The sequence below is a fragment of the Geotrypetes seraphini genome, chromosome 16, assembly GCF_902459505.1.
Source record: "Geotrypetes seraphini chromosome 16, aGeoSer1.1, whole genome shotgun sequence".
In the NCBI taxonomy this organism is placed as follows: domain Eukaryota; kingdom Metazoa; phylum Chordata; class Amphibia; order Gymnophiona; family Dermophiidae; genus Geotrypetes; species Geotrypetes seraphini.
Window position 1 is genome coordinate 37,847,537 of NC_047099.1, and position 18,138 is coordinate 37,865,674.

Here is an 18,138-nt window from a genome sequence, read left to right on the forward strand (position 1 = left end):
GCCCTCGAGGAGGGACTTTGACATCCCTGTTGTGACTGTACAGCACTGCATACGTCCGGTAGTGCTATACCAGGGATCTCAAAGTCCCTCCTTGAGGGCTGCAATCCTGTCGGGTTTTCAGGATTTCCCCAATGAATATGCATTGAAAGCAGTGCATGCACATAGATCTCATGCATATTCATTGGGGAAATCCTGAAAACCCGACTGGATTGCGGCCCTCAAGGAGGGACTTTGAGATCCCTGCGCTATACAGAAATAATGAATACTGTGGTAGTAGAGCAGGACAGCAAGGGATATTGATGGAAGTGAGAGCGTGACATTCAAACGGAAGGCCCTAAATGTTAGCATCAGGATTTTAAAAGATGACCAGTACTAGGGTCACCATATGGCTCCAGAAAAAGGAGGCCGGATTTCGGACATCCGGTTTCACCTCCATTGCTGCCAGACCTGCCTCCAAGTTGGCCTGCGCGAGATGAAGGGAGCGAACGACTTCAGCAGAAGAGCCCGCGTGCGACGTTCTCCAACCCTTCTTCCGCAACAGCGCAGAAAGCGTCCAATCAGGACGCGGCCAGGTGTCTCGTGATGCGACGTGCCCTCGGATAGGTCTGACGGGTTGAGCGACGGCGTCCCGACCGATTGAAATTGGCCCCGCCTGCGTGGGCGTGGCGGGAAGTCGGTTGCTAGGTGGCCGCTGCGGCCCGGTGGCGGGGATGGCGCGTATGTGGAGGGAGGTGCTGACCCTGCAGCTCGGGCACTATGCCAACTTCGTGGGGGCGCACTGGTGGAACCTGCAGGTGGGGGGCACTGGAGAAGGACTCGAGGGAAGGGCAGCAGTGGGAAAGGGAGGGCAGCAAGGGAAAGGGTCATGGGAGGGGAGGGAAAGATGTCATCCTGAGGGGAAGGGCAGCAAGGGAAAGGGGGGGCAAGGGAAAGATGTCATCCTGAGGGGGAGGGCAGCAAGGGAAAGAGGTCATATGGGGGGGGGAGGTTAAGGGAAAGATGTCAGCCTGAGGGGGAGGGCAGCAAGGGAAAGGGGGGCAAGGGAAAGAGGTCATATGGGGGGGGGAGGTTAAGGGAAAGATGTCAGCCTGAGGGGGAGGGCAGCAAGGGAAAGGGGGGGCAAGGGAAAGATGTCATCCTGAGGGGGAGGGCAGCAAGGGAAAGAGGTCATATGGGGGGGGGGGGAGGTTAAGGGAAAGATGTCAGCCTGAGGGGGAGGGCAGCAAGGGAAAGGGGGGCAAGGGAAAGATGTCAGCCTGAGGGGGAGGGCAGCAAGGGAAAGGGGGGCAAGGGAAAGATGTCATCCTGAGGGGGAGGGCAGCAAGGGAAAGAGGTCATATGGGGGGGGAGGTTAAGGGAAAGATGTCAGCCTGAGGGGAAGGGCAGCAAGGGAAAGGGGGGTCAAGGGAAAGATGTCATCCTGAGGGGGAGGGCAGCAAGGGAAATGGGTCATCCTGAGGGGAGCAGCAAGGGAAAGGGGTCATATGTGGGGGGTGGGGAAGGTTAAGGGAAAGATGTCAACCGGAGAGGAAGGGCAGCAAGGGAAAGGGCTCATATGGGGGGGGGGGGTAAGGGAAAGATGTCATCCTGGAGGATAGCAGTAAGGGAAATGGGTCATCCTGGGGAGGAGAGCAGCAAGGGAAAGGGGTAATATGTGGAGGGGGGGGAGGTTAAGGTTAAGATGTCATCTGGAGGGGGAGGGCAGTAAGGGAAAGGGCTTATATTGGGGGGGTAAGGGAAAGATGTCATCCTGGAGGATAGCAACAAGGGAAATGGGTCATCCTGAGGAGTAGGGCAGCAAGGGAAAGGGGGTTAAGGGAAAGATGTCATCTGGAGAGGGAGGGCAGCAAGGGAAAGGGCTCATATGGGGGGGTAAGAGAAAGATGTCATCCTGGAGGATAGCAGCAAGGGAAATGGGTCATCCTGGGGAGGAAAGCAGCAAGGGAAGGGATGCAGCAGTGGAAAGAGGTAATGGAGGGTGGAGAGCAGCAAGGGGTCATGGAGGTGGTGGTGGAGGGCAGGAAGCAGTAGGGGAAAGGGCTTATCTGGAGGAGAGAGGTGGAGAGAAGTATGGAAAAAATGTCCTCTGGAGAGTAGTAAGAGAAAAAGGGTTCCTCAGGAGCTGTGGAGGGTAGTAGAGGATCCAAAGGGTATTTGGGGAAGTAGAAAGTGGGAAGGGTGAGGGGCTGGTTCTCCAGTACAATACAGACCCCCGGGTAGGAAACATAATGACCCCCTCCTCCATGTGTGACACTACTGTTTGCTTGCTGGGGTCCCAATGTGTTACTGAGGAAGTATTGCTGGACAGGGACTTATTGTGCTGGTATTTACTCTATGTACTCCTTGATCCACAGGATACTGTGCTTTCTAGTGATAGTGCAAGGCTCCAGGATCTTGAGGTCTGTAGTGATGTGCTGTTCAGGGAAGGCCAGACACTGAATGGGCAAGAGACTTACACCCCTCGCTTGATTCTCATGGATTTGAAAGGTAGGAGCTATCTGCAAAGCACAGAAGTAGTTCAGGGAACTCCCCAGGCAGTGCCCATAAATGATCTCTTTACTTGCATTTACCTGGAGCAGCCGAGATTGTTCTCTTCCCCACTCTACATCTGGGGGCTTGGACCCTAGGAACTATGTATTTCAAGCACTATATTTCAAGGTTATAAATGGTATATAAACACTAGAACTAAATAAACAAACTCTGGTTGCTATTGAGCTTGAAGTAAAAGGAATAGAAAGACACCGCTAATCCCCCTCCTTACCAAGATTGGAGGAGTCCGAATTTCTGTGGTCACGCTGTCTAGCAAAAAAGTTTAGTTTGCTGCTGGAGGGAGCAAACTTTGCAATATATTAAGTGCATTTTCCTCCCTCCGATGCAAGGAAATGAAAATTTGTGTATTAAAAAAAACTTGCTATACTGCCTTTCCAGAGGGCAAAGCAGCATACAGACTACATTATGTAGTTAAAAAAGAGCTTTAATTTAAAGCGCTAGAAAAACATTCGTACCAAGAAACCACACCCTGCAGAACCCAAAGAACAGTTCCCAGTAACCATAGGCTAGTTGAAAAAGTAAGTTTTCAAAGCTGTTTTATAGGCTGCAAGAGTTGTTAACCCTCTGACTGACTGTGTATTTGCTTTCACAGGAAGTCTGAATAGTCTGAGGCAGGAGGGATGCTTATATGGGGACAATAAAACAGACTGCACCATGGCATGGTAAGAGTTGAGTCTGTTATTGGCTTTGCTAGGACAGGGAGCAGAATGCTGTAAACCGCTTAGTTTATAGGCGGTTAAGAAATTATAGAAATAAATAATGCAGTTGATGCTGCCCCCCCCCTTCCTCCTTTTAGGGATCTTGTGGGACTGTTTCAGGTTTATTTAAAAATTTGATATACCGCCTTATCAAAATTGAAAGCGGTTTTACATCTTCTTCTTCTATCTATCTTCTTCTTCTATATATATAAAATCGGAGGTATGTATGTGTGTATGTATGTGTGTGTATGTGCTGCGATCACGCAAAAACGGCTTGACCGATTTGAACGAAACTTGGTATGCAGATCCCTCACTACCTGGGGTGATATGTTCTGGGGGTCTTGCGGCCCACCTGCACACGTGGGCGGAGCTACAAACAGAACATCAGATTTCACCCATTCATGTCAATGGAAAAAAAGTAAACAGCTGCCATTCTCACAGTAATTCAAAAATGGCTTGACCGATTTCAACGAAACTTGGTATGCAGATCCCTCACTACCTGGGGTGATATGTTCTGGGGGTCTCACAGCCCACCTGCACACGTGGGCGGAGCTACAAACAGAACATCAGATTTCACCCATTCATGTCAATGGAAAAAAAGTAAACAGCTGCCATTCTCACAGTAATTCAAAAATGGCTTGACCGATTTCAACGAAACTTGGTATGCAGATCCCTCACTACCTGGGGTGATATGTTCTGGGGGTCTCGTCGCCCACCTGCACACGTGGGCGGAGCTACAAACAGAAAATCAGATTTCACCCATTCATGTCAATGGAAAGGATGTAAAAAGCTGCCATTCTCACAGTAATTCCAACTATAAAACACTTTCTATGACACTATAACCACTAGGGACATCGTTTCTATTCTACCACGGACACCATACATATAGAGTTTGTATGTTCTAACTGTGTTTGTAACTGTTTCCTTCATGCACCCCAGTTCATAATGTTATTACATTACATGAGTACTCACATATGCTGAACTAGGAACACAGGTTCCATTCTGAACCGGGAAAAAACTGCATGGAGTTTCTTTTCAACCTGAGTTTCCACATATTGAGTTGTTTTAATCAATACTGGAACTTTTGGATGCCACTTATTCCAACAGATCTTCCTTTTCAGTTTAAGAGATTGCAAATTCCAGTGAGACTTGCATTCTCTATCACAATCAACAAATCACAGGGACAGACTATTACATACTGTGGAGTGGATTTAAGATCCCCCTGTTTTTCCCATGGACAACTCTATGTTGCTTACTCAAGGGTGGGTTCACCCAAGAATTTATATGTTCTTGCTCCTGGAGGTGAAACTAAAAATGTTGTTTATAATCAAGTTTTGTGTTAGTTGTATTGTATTCATTTTGTCAAATATTTCACATTATAATTTGAATATTGTACTTTTTATAAAGCTGTTAAAAATAATTTCATTCACCACTATAAAGTATCTTTATTTGAATCCATTTACAGTGTTATTGCTATAATTAAATACCCGTGCAACACCGGGGCATCAGCTAGTAATATATAAAAACAAAGAGTAGAAAGGCATAAGTTAAAAGCAAATTATAATTATTAAAACAGACAATCAAACACACAGACGAACATTAACTTACCGAAACAAAATGAAAAAGGGTAGAAATATATTTGTGTAATGGAAAAGAGAGGGAGAAGGATCAAAACAAAAGGGAGGAAACAAAAAATAAATAATCTAACACTTTGTAGAAAAGATTAAAATGAATAAGAAAAGCAAGGAGCAAAGTTCCATTACAGTCCTTAAAAGGACTATTATACTCCAAATGCGTCTTTAAAAAGAAAGACCTACAAGCTACTTTTAAATTTATCAAGTGATGAACTTTCTCTTATATAATTTGGTGCTGAGTTCCAGATGGTAGGGGCCGTAACAGAAAAGATATTAGTACGCATGGTGCTAATGTGTCTTAAAGAGGGAATAGATAACAGGTTTTGATTAGAAGAACGTAATGTGCAAAGGGGGGGTGAGGGGATTAATAACCTGTTGATGAAATCAGGTAGACCGGAAGCTACGGTTTTATGTGTCGGTAACATTATTTTATCAGTAATTCGATGATCTATGGGAAGCCCATGGGCGTTAATCAAAAGTGGTATGACATGATCGAATTTTCGAGCTTTGGAAATGGTTTTAGTGGCAGTATTTTGAATAATTTGGAGGCGTTTTATTTCTTTCTTAGTGATGCCTTTATATAATGCATTGCTATAGTCTAGACATGAAATGACTAGCGAATGAATAAGAATATTTAAAGAGTATTTAAAGAAGTATTTAAAGACTGTATTTTCTTGGGCCTACATGGTATGGATGGACATAGGTACACATGTTAAATGTTTTTCTGTGAATAGCACAGAGAGGGTCAAATGACACAAAATAGTCAGGTAATAAAACGGCACAAAGAGCCTCAATGAACAGGGACTAGCCTTTATTAACCCAACACTAGCTGTGTTTCAGTGTACAGCGCCTGCATCAGGGATTAACCAAGGCTCTTTTTCTGTCTCAATAAATAATTGATTTTACTGATAAACTACATCTACCTCAATTCTCTCTTCCAACAACAAAGTGGATTACTAATACCATAAGCAGCCCTCAAATAGACATATGTTCAACCCCCCAAAATAAACATTTATCCCCTGTTCTCCTTACTTGTATTCTATCCCCTCCCTTACTCCCCTAATCTCTTTTCCAGTCCAGTGTTTCTCAACTCGGTCCTGGAGCACCCCCTTGCCAGTCAGGTTTTCAGGCTATCTACAATGAATATGCGTGAAAGAAATTTGCAGATAATGGAGGCAGTGTATGCAAATCAAGTTTATGCATACTAATTGGGGAGAGCCTGAAAACCTGAATGGCAAGAGAGTACTCCAGGACCGAGTTGAGAAACACTGCTGGTAGTGGAACTGTCCAGTTGTTTCTTCAAGATATTCCCGCCAAGGCCATTCTTTCCCCCTTCCCTCTACCCACGTTCCAAAATTTAAGCACCGAGTTATTTATGGAGGAGGCAGTGCATGCAAATCCATCTCATACATATTCATTGTGGATATCCTGAAAACCTGACCTTGCTCCGGCTCTCGAGGACCGGAATTGCCTACCCCTGAGCTAGGCCACTTGGGATGCCACGAGTATAATCATTGAAGAGAAGGAGCGACGCATATGTCAGAAGTGGGAGGGGCTACATTTAGGAAAAAGTTAAACATTTTTATTTCCTCAGTAACCTTTTTTTTTTTTTTTTGATAGCAGTAATTCTGGAAGGAATTATAGGCTGCTGCTGCTGCTGTTGTTTATTTAATTAATTAATTAATTAATTAAACATTTATATCCCGCCTAAAAATACCTAAGCTGTTTCCAATTAACATTCACAATCCTTTTAAAAGACAAACATTGCATACATATTTAATGAAACAAATTATTATCTGCTCTGCTTCTTAGCCCTGTCACTCCCTCACATAAAAGCACTTACAAATGAGTCTTCAGTGTTTTTTTTTAAATATTGCTTTCCCCTTACCTAACCCTAACCCTTTTTATTTTCTTTTTACTGTGTTGTTGACTTTTATTGTTTTATGTAATGTGTAAACCATTTTGAATGATCTTTTGAGTAAATAAACAAATCTTCTTTGGCACTACAGTTATTCTCCTTGGCCAAGCATAGGATTCCCTCTGCTCTAGACTGAATTTGTGCCCTCTGAGCCTCCTACACAGGGTAAAGTCTTTCCAGAGCATCTCATACTCTTCATTGCTTACAGCCAAAACAAACCAGAATGAACCTTATCCCTTTGGATATTTGTCCAAATCTCTTTCCACTACAAGCAGACAGGTTAGACTAGAGACAAAAGTCTGAGCTCATCACTTTCAAGTCATGGCAACCACTCTGACCAATTTCCACCCCTAAGGACATCCACGCTTTCACGACACTCTATAGAGCACTGACTCCTTTAGCTTTCAGATGATATTGCCTTCCCAAGTTGCTGCCTTCTAGCCTCCAGAGACTCAGGAGATTGTCTGTCTGTCTTGCAGGAAGGGAACCATGACAACACACAAAGAAGAGCCTCCTGTTAAGAACCCTTTTCTACAGGATCTCAGCATACTGGAGGTAAAAAAAAAAATCCCCTGAGGAGGAGGAATAAACATAGGCCAGTAGGACTTGTTGGGGCTTAGGGTTACCATGTTAAATTTAGCAGATGACTAGCAAGAGGTACTTAAAATCTCACATGGTTACAGTAAAGATAATCGCATTCCTCTTCCCTATGATGTGGTAGGTTTAATGCTTTATCACTGTGTTTTGTGTTAACAGGGGGAGACTATCGCTGAAGCAGATGGAGGCCTGAGAGGATTTTCTGACCATAGAGGTGTGTGGCTACAGACTATGTGTTCAGGGTGGAGAGGAAGTAGCACAAAACGTATAATTTTAGTCTGTAATGCCCAAACATATCAGGTAGACAGTTAACACTCACATCCAAGTCAGTAGGGATTTCTGATGGGAGTTTTATTGTAGCAGTTTGCCTTATTGCCACTAGGGGATGCTGTGAAGCCTGTACTCTAGGGCAGTGTATCCCAAATTGTGTGCTGCAGCCAGAGTCCAGGTGAGGAGGAGAAGTGCAGGCACTGGCTGACTGCTTAAAGAGACATGCCTTTCACGGCAAGAGGCACATCCTTTAGTCAGCACTTCCCCCCCCCCCCCCCACACACTGGCATAGTGATAGTAGGCTCAGGGCATCTGTGCATACATGGACTTCGACGTGATAACATCATCACTTTGACATCCACGCATTTCCAGCCCTGCAGCCCCGAATTTAGTATGTCGGAACTCCAAAATGTTTGCAGAACATTGCTGTAGGGCAGGAGTAGGCAATTCCGGTCTCGAGAGCCGGAGCCAGGTCAGGTTTTCAGGATATCCACAATAAATATGCATAAGATAGATTTGCAACTCAAGGAGGCAGTGCATGCAAATTCATCTCCTACATATTCATTGTGGATATCCTGAAAACCTGACCTGGCTCCGGCTCTCAAGGACCGGAATTGCCTACCCCTAGTGTAGGGAAAATGCTCTGTCTAGGATGAAGCCTGGTTCAAGGACTCTCAAGGCTGCTTGTGAAATGTCACTTACCGGCTGTAGCTCCTATGACATTGTAAGAGTCCAGTGGCCATGTGCCAGCTACATTATATTGCTTGAATTTTTTAATTTGATGTTACCTTTCCAAGCTCCTAGTTACAGGTTGGATTCAGTATAAGAGGTAGATCCCTGCAGTGAAGGGTGAAGTGACTTGGCCAAGGTCATAGGACTGTCAATGGGATTTGAACCCTGGCTTCCTTTGTTCTAAGTCCACTTGTTTAATTACTAGGTTACTCCTTTTCTTTGTAGCAGATGGGTACGGCCTTTCCCTGCTTTTCCTGGGTTGTCTTCAAGCACTGACTGCTTTATTTCCTGTTTTGGATAGCAGAACAAAGAACAGGCCAAACACATACATGGAGCAAAATAATTTAATATAACAAATGCCTGATGTGGCCACGTTTCGCCAAAGACTTCATCAGAGGCAAAACTGTAAATAAAAAAAAATAACTAAATGAAATATACAGTCATTTAAATATCAATATAATCCAGATAAGTGTATGCATTTTGAGTAATTAAACACATGTAAAAGGACTTGCTTAAATCAAGTCAAATCATATATATATATATATATACCATAAACATATACTGTATGAAAAGACCAAAACAAAAAATGCCACTATGGAATTGATGATCTTGATGTAAAAGTTTATTCAAAATAAAATACTCCACAGCAAGTTAAAAACTTATCCAAGTGGTGCAATAAATATGAAATTGATAAAAACATATGATGCAGAACCAACACGGTCCTTATGTCGGCTGTAGTTGCCTTCCTTGGGATCCTCAAAGCAAATTCAGAAAACAGAGCTAGCCGGAGCATTTAGTGTAGGACCTCATTAGAATGCAGATGGCATCCAATTCATTCCAGTGGCAATTCTTATGTCCTTAAGAGCAATTCGTATTGCTGTCTGTCAACTTCTGCTATTGTAGTCATAAAATCAGAAGCTAGAACCCTATTCTGGGGAAAAATAGGCACTGCTGGGAGTGAGGAAATTGTTGCCTCAGAAAGAAAATTGGCTGTATTGCGAGAGTAGGCTTGGAAAAGTATAATCTGTGGTGTGAATCTGCTTAAATACAGTTCTGCCAACACTACCCAACAGACAGGCACCCCGGCTCAGCAGGATTTCCCCCCTCTTTTCCAGGTATCTCTCAAGTAAACATTGCACTGGGCATCCCAAAAGCTTTACGGAAGACTTACCATTTGGAGGGCAGTGTGAAAGTCTGGTCCGATTACCTTCGAACACACCTTCACCCCAAAACTGTTTGTGTGGTGCGGCAGTACTGTCACGAAGGGTGAGTTGCATGAGGCTATCACCAGTGGAAATGTGTGTGTATCTTTGCACCCCCCTCCCCCAACATTAGAAGGCAGGTAGTTGCATCTCTTTCAATCTCGCGCAGGGAATCGGATCGTCTGGATGCCTTTGGGCAGGGGGAGAGGCTCCTGAGTGAACCAGCCTACTTGCAGGATTTGGAGGACCGGTTGCATTTTTATGTAGAAGAATGTGATTACTTTCAGGTACAGCATTGAGACCGTGGCCTCCCACTACGACCAATTTTTCTCAGTCTGTGAACCTCCAGGGCTGAACTCTAGTGTAACGTAAAATATGGCCTTCTAGTAAAGTCAGTAGGATATCAGAGGGATTGCGGATGTTGTTTATTGTAATTCACATCCCTTTTCCTCCTCGTGGATGCTCTTCCAGGACATCTTCCTGACATACACGCTTATGTCTCCATTTAGGGATTTCAGGTTCTCTGTGATTTGCACGATGGCTTCTCAGGGGTTGGGGCCAAAGTGACCGAACTTCTCTGTGATGAGTATTCTGGCCGAGGCATCCTTACCTGGGGCACGGTTCCTATTCTTTCTCCTGAGAGGGTGAGTTAGCAGGACCAGTGCATTAGAATCATGTGTCATAAATGGAAAAGAATCCCTTTGCTGTATGAGGCTAGGAGCTTATGCTAGCCACATCCCATTAACTTTGTATTCCTGTGGCTTTGCACTGCAGGAGCCGGTGAAGGACATGTATAGGCTTTTAAACACCACACTGGGCATCGTTCACCTTGCCAGTCAAAGCTCCCTCTTCTGTCCACTGTCACTGAACGGGACTCTGGGCCGCCGGCCACAGCCTCCAGTCAGTTTCCCACATGTACAATATGATGTAAGTAGCAGAATTATGGCTGTGTGAAAGCTAGTGTGCTATTTTTAATTAAGTTTTCTAACCCTGGGATTTTGTTTCCGAGTAGTCGGCTCTGAGCTATCACAGCAGTGCCCTCTTGGCTACAGCCCTGGACAACCTCAGCATACCCTACCGCATGGACAACTCACCACTGAGCATAGCGCAACTGGCAGATGCTCTGAATGTCTCTGGGAGAAAGGTAGGTGGCATAGGAGACATGGGGAAAGGTAATTTTAATGATATGTTTCTGATGCTCTTCTGCTTCCTGTCTCCCTCCAGGTTGTCAGTGCCTGGGCCTCCGTTCCCTTTTCTGTAGGCTGCTCCCGCTCTCTCCCTGACGTGCTGTGTAGTATGCCCGAAGTGGCACTTTGGAGACCACTATCCTCCTGTGGAGTAGCACCAGATAATCGTAGCTTTGCTCAGTCGGTGGTTCTAAGAGGGATAAGGAAAGCGAGACAGACCAGGTGAGAAGCAGGATCCGGCATACAGATTTCATCTGTGTACTCTGTTGCGAGGCTCTTCCCTGTCCTGTCCACCACAGGCCTGAGTCATCAACTCCATTTCTGTCCTGACTGTTTTTACTTGCTTTTTCTAGTAACCTTCGGCCTGGGATCAGTCCTTATTCCAGACTGCATGCATGTGACACAGGAGAGGAAGTCTTGGCCTGCTACTTGCATACTCTGTATCCTGGGTCACTCAGGTCAGTTCTGGGAAAATCTATAGCATCAAGTATACATAGCATACTGCTTGCAGTCCTTATTGTTATCTTTTCTTCATGACAGTGCTTCACACATACTGGAAGGGCCCTGCAAGCTGGCAGCACCCTATCCCCAGTTCTTCTCCCCATTTGTAAACCAGCAGGGTTTCATCATGGAAGAGCCGATGAGCTGCCCCAGAGGTAAGAGGAGGACAAGGTGGTCTGGCTTGGTAAAGGCCAGGGGCAGGCTACTTTGTTAAGGTGTTCTCCTTTGTCCTTGCAGTGGTTGAGAGTGTACCTGTCCTCACCTCCTTCCAGTCCTCCCCTGTCTTGCACCGCACCCTACAGCAGTTACATCAGGAGGTCAGTCAGGTGGATGTGCGCCGCTGGGCCGCTTTCTTCAGCATGGGTCTTGAGCTAGCTGAATTTCACGAGGCTCTGCATGAACTCAAGAACCTGTCCGAATGCTACCAGAGCAGCATAGAATTGGATGAGACAGGAAGTCGCTAATTAATACAGAAGGAGTAAGGATTATTCTGGACTGGACTAAGCTAAGCTGAAAGGCAACCCAAAAGCCTAGCAAAAATTGTTCTCTGGTTCACAGAACACCATACCTGTATATAATAACTTATTTTTAAATACAAGAACTTGGTTTTCTGCTAAAGAAGAGACTACTTTGTGAACTTGCAAAAAGAGGGGCGGGGTGCCTGGTCCTTGAATCTTCTGTAAACTTTATCTGTTTAGTAATGAAATTCAACCTCACTTTTGACTGTGACAGCAATAGGATACAAACACCAACATCCACCTTCCCCCCCCCCAAAAAAAAAAAAAAGTCCAGTCTAAAGCGCAAGCACCAGTCTAAAATACAGCATGGGTGCATGTACATCTCCACAGAGAAGCAGTTCACATAATTTGTTAAGTTAAAACATGTACAAATGCTGTGCCCAAAACCAATACAGCTGGCCCTGCTGTAGTGATGATTAAATGAAGTAGCTTTACTTCCTCACTCATCTTCCTCCTCTGACAGCGGCACATCCCTGTCAGACAGCTGTTCTGTGTTACTGGGGCCATCTTCCTCTTCCTCGGAACTGACATCACAGGAGGTGTGGAAAAGCCGCATCAGTTGCTTGAAGCGCCGAGACACCTGGAGGGGGAGGGATTCAAGACTGGGTCACTGCCGTGTGCCACAGCAGGAAAAGAAACAAAAAAAGGTATCTACTACTATTATAGCCACACAATTTAAAAAAAAAACTTAAACTATGTGATGTACCATTACTGGGGGGAAAAAAAGTCCCAATTAAATCATCTAAGCCATTTGCATGTAGGAGGGGGTAGCATTTATAATGGACTGGTCACACACATGTCAGCAGAGCAATGGGGCATCCTATGAACTTCATATTAAGGTGCCAGGTACACACCTCACCAGAACCCCCATACATTCTAGGGTGAGCCCCCCAAAACTCTCACCCCCCAACCTACTGTACACACCTGCCTACCGCCCCAATAGCCCTTATGTCTGCAGGTGGCAGTACAGTGGGTTTTTCGGGGGCTCACTTTCTACCACAAGTGTACTAGTTAGGGTGGCATCTGGGCCTGGGTCCCCTTCACTGCCCACCAGGCTACTCCAAAGACTTGCTTTTAGCTCTGCTGGGACTGGCAGCTGTCAGAGACCAATATCTACTGTTTCATGCAGATATTTAGGGGGTGGGAGGGGGGGGTCAATGACCACTGGGGAAGTGTGGGGGCCATATTTTCATCCTTCCAATGGTACCTTTTTGACCCTCATACATTTAAGAAACAGGTCTAGTCCAAAACATCCAAATAGTTTCCTGGATGTTTTGTAAAATGTCCAAGAGCTAAGCCCGCCCTAATCTCACCCAAAACACCCCTCTAACATGCCCCCCTTAAGATTTAGATGCACTGGAGACAAAATGACCAGAAAGGTGTCTAGAAAATCAGTTTTGACCGGTATGACATCTAAGCACCAGTTTATACTGTCATTTGGACATCTGTCTCTTGAGAATGAGGCCCTAAGGCTTCGGCAATCTGCAGAATTTTTAATATACTGATATCAACCTGGCCTATATTTTTTAGGCTTCTAATATTTGTATACAGACACTTCAAATTGGTTTTTTCCCCTTGTAGCTACAGGCTGCTAAGAAGACAGGGAAAATTTGAGTCTTTATACCTTCTTCTTAAGCCCTCCTGGCTTTCTTTCATCATTATTGAAACCTCTCTACTGGGACTCCCTAAATATCCTGTTTCAATAGTATCCTTCAAGGATACCTCACACCGAACCATCCACTCCTGGGCAACTGTTAGTTTTCCCCTGCATCTCAGTTTAAAAGCGACTCTATCTCCTTTTTAAACGTTAGCGCCAGCAGCCTGGTTCCATCTCGGTTAAGGTGGAGTCCATCCTTTTGGAACCAGCTCCCCCTTTTCCTAACAAATCTAAATCCCTCATCCCTGCACCATCATCTCAGCCTCTCATTGAGACTTCGGAGCTCTGCCTACCTCTTGGGTCCTGCGTGTGGAACTGGGAGCATTTCTGAAAGTGCTACCCTGGAGGATCTGGATTTCAGCTTTCTACCTAAGAGCCTAAATTTTGCTTCCAGAACTTTCCTCTCACCATGTCCTAAAACAGCTGGCTTCTCCCCAGGGCTATCAAGACTGCTTTGAACGTCTAACTCCCACTCATTTGCCTGTTTTATCATTTCCTTTCGGAGAAATTTTCATCACCGTCATTTTTTTATCTTAGTTCAATCAATTATATTATCTCGTCTTGATTACTGTAACGCTATCTATCTCGGCATTACAAAAATTTGTCATCATAGATTACAATTAATTCAGAATACTGCTGCGAAGCTGATCTTTGGAAAATGTAAATTTGACCATGTGACCCCTCTGCTTCAAAGTCTTCATTGGCTCCCAGTTTATTTTAGAATTCAATTTAAATGCGCTTGAATTTCTTTTAAAATTCTACATGGTATCTTTAATCCTCTTATTCCTTTATTTTGGACATTTACCGATTCTCCTTTGCAAGAGGTATCCAACAATTTAAACTCTCCCTTCCTTCTAAAAAAGGGATTAAAGGAGTCAAGATCTTCAGTCAATCTTTGGTCTTTACATTCTCTCAACTCTGGAATGATCTCCCCTTTTTTTTAAGTAGTTCCAGTTCTTTTCAATTTTTCCAAAAATCTTTAAAAACTATTTGCCAAACATTTTGAAAATTAATTATTTTGAAATTGTGCTATTATCTTCTGTTTATCATTTGTAAATCATTCCCTGTTTATTTAATTGCTGTAAACCGAGTCGAGCCTTCTCAGAATTTTTTATTTACTTTTATTTTTTTATTTATTTATTCAATTTTCTATACCGTTCTCTCAGGGGAGCTCAGAACGGTTTTACATGCATTTATTCGGATACTCAAGCAGTTTTTCCGAGAATGATGACTCGGTATATAAAGTTAAGCTTTAGTTTAGTTTAGAGAAATTCCCTTTTCCCTGTTTGCCTGTTTTAATTAGATTCTAAGCTCGATTGAGCAGGGATTGGCCCTTACACGTTTAATGTACATCGCTGCGTATGTCTAGCAGCACTATATCATAGTCAGCTTCTCTAAAACAACAAGAGGGAATGTTCCAGAAACTGCCTTGGCTAATTGCCTCCTTCCCAAGTATTTCTTGTGCCAGCATTCACTGTCTAATCCTTCCAAAGAGGAAGCAATTGGTACTGGGACACGAGGAGTGGTGTGGGATAGATACAGAGACGAGGTACGCACGTTTGGGCCAGGTGCAAATGGTTTCATAATGAATTGGGCTGGAGAAAAGTGTCCAGGATCACGAAGCACACTCTCTGCCCAGAGCAGGGCTTCACACGAGGCTGCTTCCTTAAGAACTTCCCTTGCTTCAGCTACACTGGCAGGTTCCAACCCAGTCCTGGGCATTTGGATTTTCCAGATAAAATAAACATTTTGGGTTTTTATGATTATCTAGTTTATAACTCAATAAACCCCCTACATCTATTCTCTTTTATTTTTTTTAAATCTTTATTCATTTTCAATCTTACATCAAGTGTACAATCAATAAAACATTACAATTAAACACATCACTTGATAATCTTTCTAAATTGTCTTACAATACATAAAATTACCACCCTCCCCACCCATCGTTCCTCTATTATTTTCTATTATTTTAGATCTATTCTCTTGAAAAGCAGACTGGTTAGGTGGGGCCACTGGTCTCTGCCCTGCTCTAGCACCTGCTGTAAAGTTAGGGAGCCTCAATTACTGTAAGCAGAAATTTGAGTAGTGGGAAAAACAGGATTAAATAGATACCCAGAGAAGAAAAGGAAGGCAGATGAAGTGGCATCTGCTAACCAGAGCCAGACACAGTTGTGTTGCCAGGAAAACAGAGAAGCCATGTACTGTAAATCAAACACACAGCTGTCACGTGCCCCAACATGTTGCCTTCTAGCTATCCCATGCCACGCCACACGTACACCTGAATTACTTAAGCCAGAATATCTGCAGCCTGAAGGCCAGCGCAGGCCTTCAGAAAAAAAACACACACAAAAAAAACAAGTCCATACCTGGTCCAGAGGACGAATTTCTCTCCAGTGGAGCTGACTCTGCTGCGCTTGGCACACTCCTTTCTGTAGCTTAGCATACTTCTCTTGTCTGACCCTGTCAGGGGGGGGGGCTTTGTAATAGGTATTACAGTCTACTTGTGGGAGGCATGTCCAGTGCCTTGCAGATGTTTCCAGATGTTAGAAACTTTAGTTCACAAAGGCCTGATTCTCCTTTCGGAGGGATCACCAGTTTGCCAGCATCAGCTGCTGATGTGGATGGACAGCTGGGAGGGGCAGGCCTGTGACTGAACTCGGATGCTCCAGGCTGGCTCTGTTGCCTGGTCTTCAGTGGGAGAAGCTCTGAAACTGAGATAGTCCGAGCTGAGTGCTATGGGTTACAGTCACACCTTGAAACGGTTTCACCAGTCGCAGAAGGCTTTTCGGTAGCCTCTGTCCTCCCATGTCCACAGCCTTTGCCACTGTTTTCAGGAGCAGGCATGTCTGTGTTGCTGGGTTGAGGTTCTTGTGGATGAAATTCTTTGTAACTTTCAGCAGTTCCTGGGCTGCGGCTGGGCTGTAGGGTATTGGTGCAGCTTGGAATTTCTCCAGCGGTGGCTTTGGGTGGGAAGACAGGAAGGAGAGATCTCCTTGGGCAGGAAGGAGGGATCGCCGGCGGTGGCTTCAGTGGGTCAGCAGGCAATTTCCTCGGCAGCGCATACCCCCCCAACAAGCAGCTTGCGTGCCCCTAAGGGTATGCTGAGTGTTGAGAAACACTGGTCTAGAGATTGGCCTAGTAAAGATTCCCACTTCTTGGTATAGAGCTTAGGAGGGTCCCCCTGATACAGCAGAACTTTATAAATATGAAATACACTACCCCTTTCGGAGCAATTGTCTCTTACCCTATTCCACAGGAGGTTCTCATTGCATAAGTCTAGTATTGCTCGTTTACAGAGAAATGCGTGGATCTGACGATACTGGAACTGGTTCATCAACGTGAGGTCATAAGACTGCATGAGCTCTGACAAATGGAATACAACTCCCTCTACTAAGAATTGCCCCAGCGTGATGAGCCCTTCCTCTGCCCAAGTCTTGTATCTTGCATCCATCCCACCCAGTTTGAAGCCTTTTGCCACTTCTAAGGGGGATTACTTAAAGTAGGAACGGTGCTTGAACACCGTAGCTCGAATTTTAACCCTTAGCTGTAGTGCCTGTGAAATAAATGGATGCGCTTGTCCCACCACTACCTGGAGTTCTTTCAAAGGGAGCCAAGGGAAGTGGCTAAGTGATATATCTCCCATATACCAAGATCTATATTCACCCTTTTCTTGCTTTCAATACCTCGCCAGGCTAACAGGATGCAAAGCTGAGCCGCCTGATAATATAATTGAAAATTAGGGACCCCCATACCACCCCGCTCCAGTGGTTGAAACATCACCTCTCTTTTCACTCCAAATATAATTAAATATCCTCTTGTGTAATGTTTCAAACAACCCTTAGAGAGAGGGAGAGGTAATGCATTGAATAGATATAGAAGCTTGGGCAGGAGCATCATTCTGATTGCATGTACCTTTCCCAGCCAAGAGATTTGTTGGTGTTCTCATTTATCTAAAGTTTGCCACAATTCCCGCAATACATGTAGATAATTCAAGCGGTACAGCTCATTCAAATTGGCAGAGAGATGGATCCCAAGTATTTAATGGCTGTGGTTGCCCAACAAAATGGAAATTGGCTTTGGAGCCAGGGCTTATCAGCTGGGCTCACCGTTAAGTTCAGAATAATTGATTGGGTCAAATTTATTTGAAACCCTGATAAGTTCCTTTAAGCTGATAGAATGGTCATAATATCAGGTAGAGATTCTCGAGGCTTCCCAACCATAAGCAGAATATCATCTGCAAAGAGTAACAGTTTGTCTCCACTCCTCCACCCTTGATGACCTTGTTTGCACAGATTTGTTGGGCTAAAGGCTCTATTATTAGGATAAAAATCAAAGGGGACAATGAACAGCCTTGCCTAGTACCCCTGCCCATTAATTCGCAGACATGCCAATGGCTTAGTATAAATAATCCTTATCCATTCTAGGAATTGACCCGCGATCCCAAATTTCTTCAGGGTCCTTATAATAAATGGCCACAGCACCCTGTTAAAGGCTTTGTCAGCATCAATACTCAAAATCAAAGCTGGGGCTTCCCGTCACTTAGCCAAATGAATCACGTGTAAAATCCACTGTGTTGGTTCATTTGTGTCCTGTTCACTGAGCAGTAAACATTTCAGTGTCAGTGGAGTTCACAGGATTCCATGTGACTCCATATTTCTTAATTCTGACAGTATA

At 44.5% G+C, this 18,138-nt stretch overlaps 2 protein-coding genes across 2 annotated transcripts in view; one reads left to right on the top strand and one right to left on the bottom strand.

The window, feature by feature from the left end:
• The first annotated feature begins 637 nt into the window (after positions 1-637).
• On the top strand, positions 638-12,005 carry LOC117349517 (protein misato homolog 1-like). The gene is made up of 14 exons (XM_033923042.1): positions 638-794; positions 2,355-2,487; positions 3,143-3,212; positions 7,280-7,355; positions 7,557-7,611; positions 9,515-9,665; positions 9,771-9,888; positions 10,111-10,245; positions 10,376-10,528; positions 10,614-10,745; positions 10,826-11,010; positions 11,142-11,246; positions 11,329-11,444; positions 11,527-12,005. Exons 1-14 carry the CDS (start codon positions 711-713, stop codon positions 11,751-11,753), a joined length of 1,740 nt encoding a protein of 579 aa, XP_033778933.1. The 5' UTR covers positions 638-710; the 3' UTR covers positions 11,754-12,005.
• Positions 12,006-12,081: 76 nt separating this feature from the next.
• LOC117349519 (GON-4-like protein) overlaps positions 12,082-18,138 on the bottom strand; it is a 70,170-nt gene continuing 64,113 nt past the window's right edge. The window contains exon 7 of the mRNA XM_033923044.1: positions 12,082-12,387. Within this exon, the coding sequence (XP_033778935.1) occupies positions 12,247-12,387 (141 nt within the window). The 3' untranslated portion in view covers positions 12,082-12,246. The remainder of the gene's footprint in view (positions 12,388-18,138) is intronic.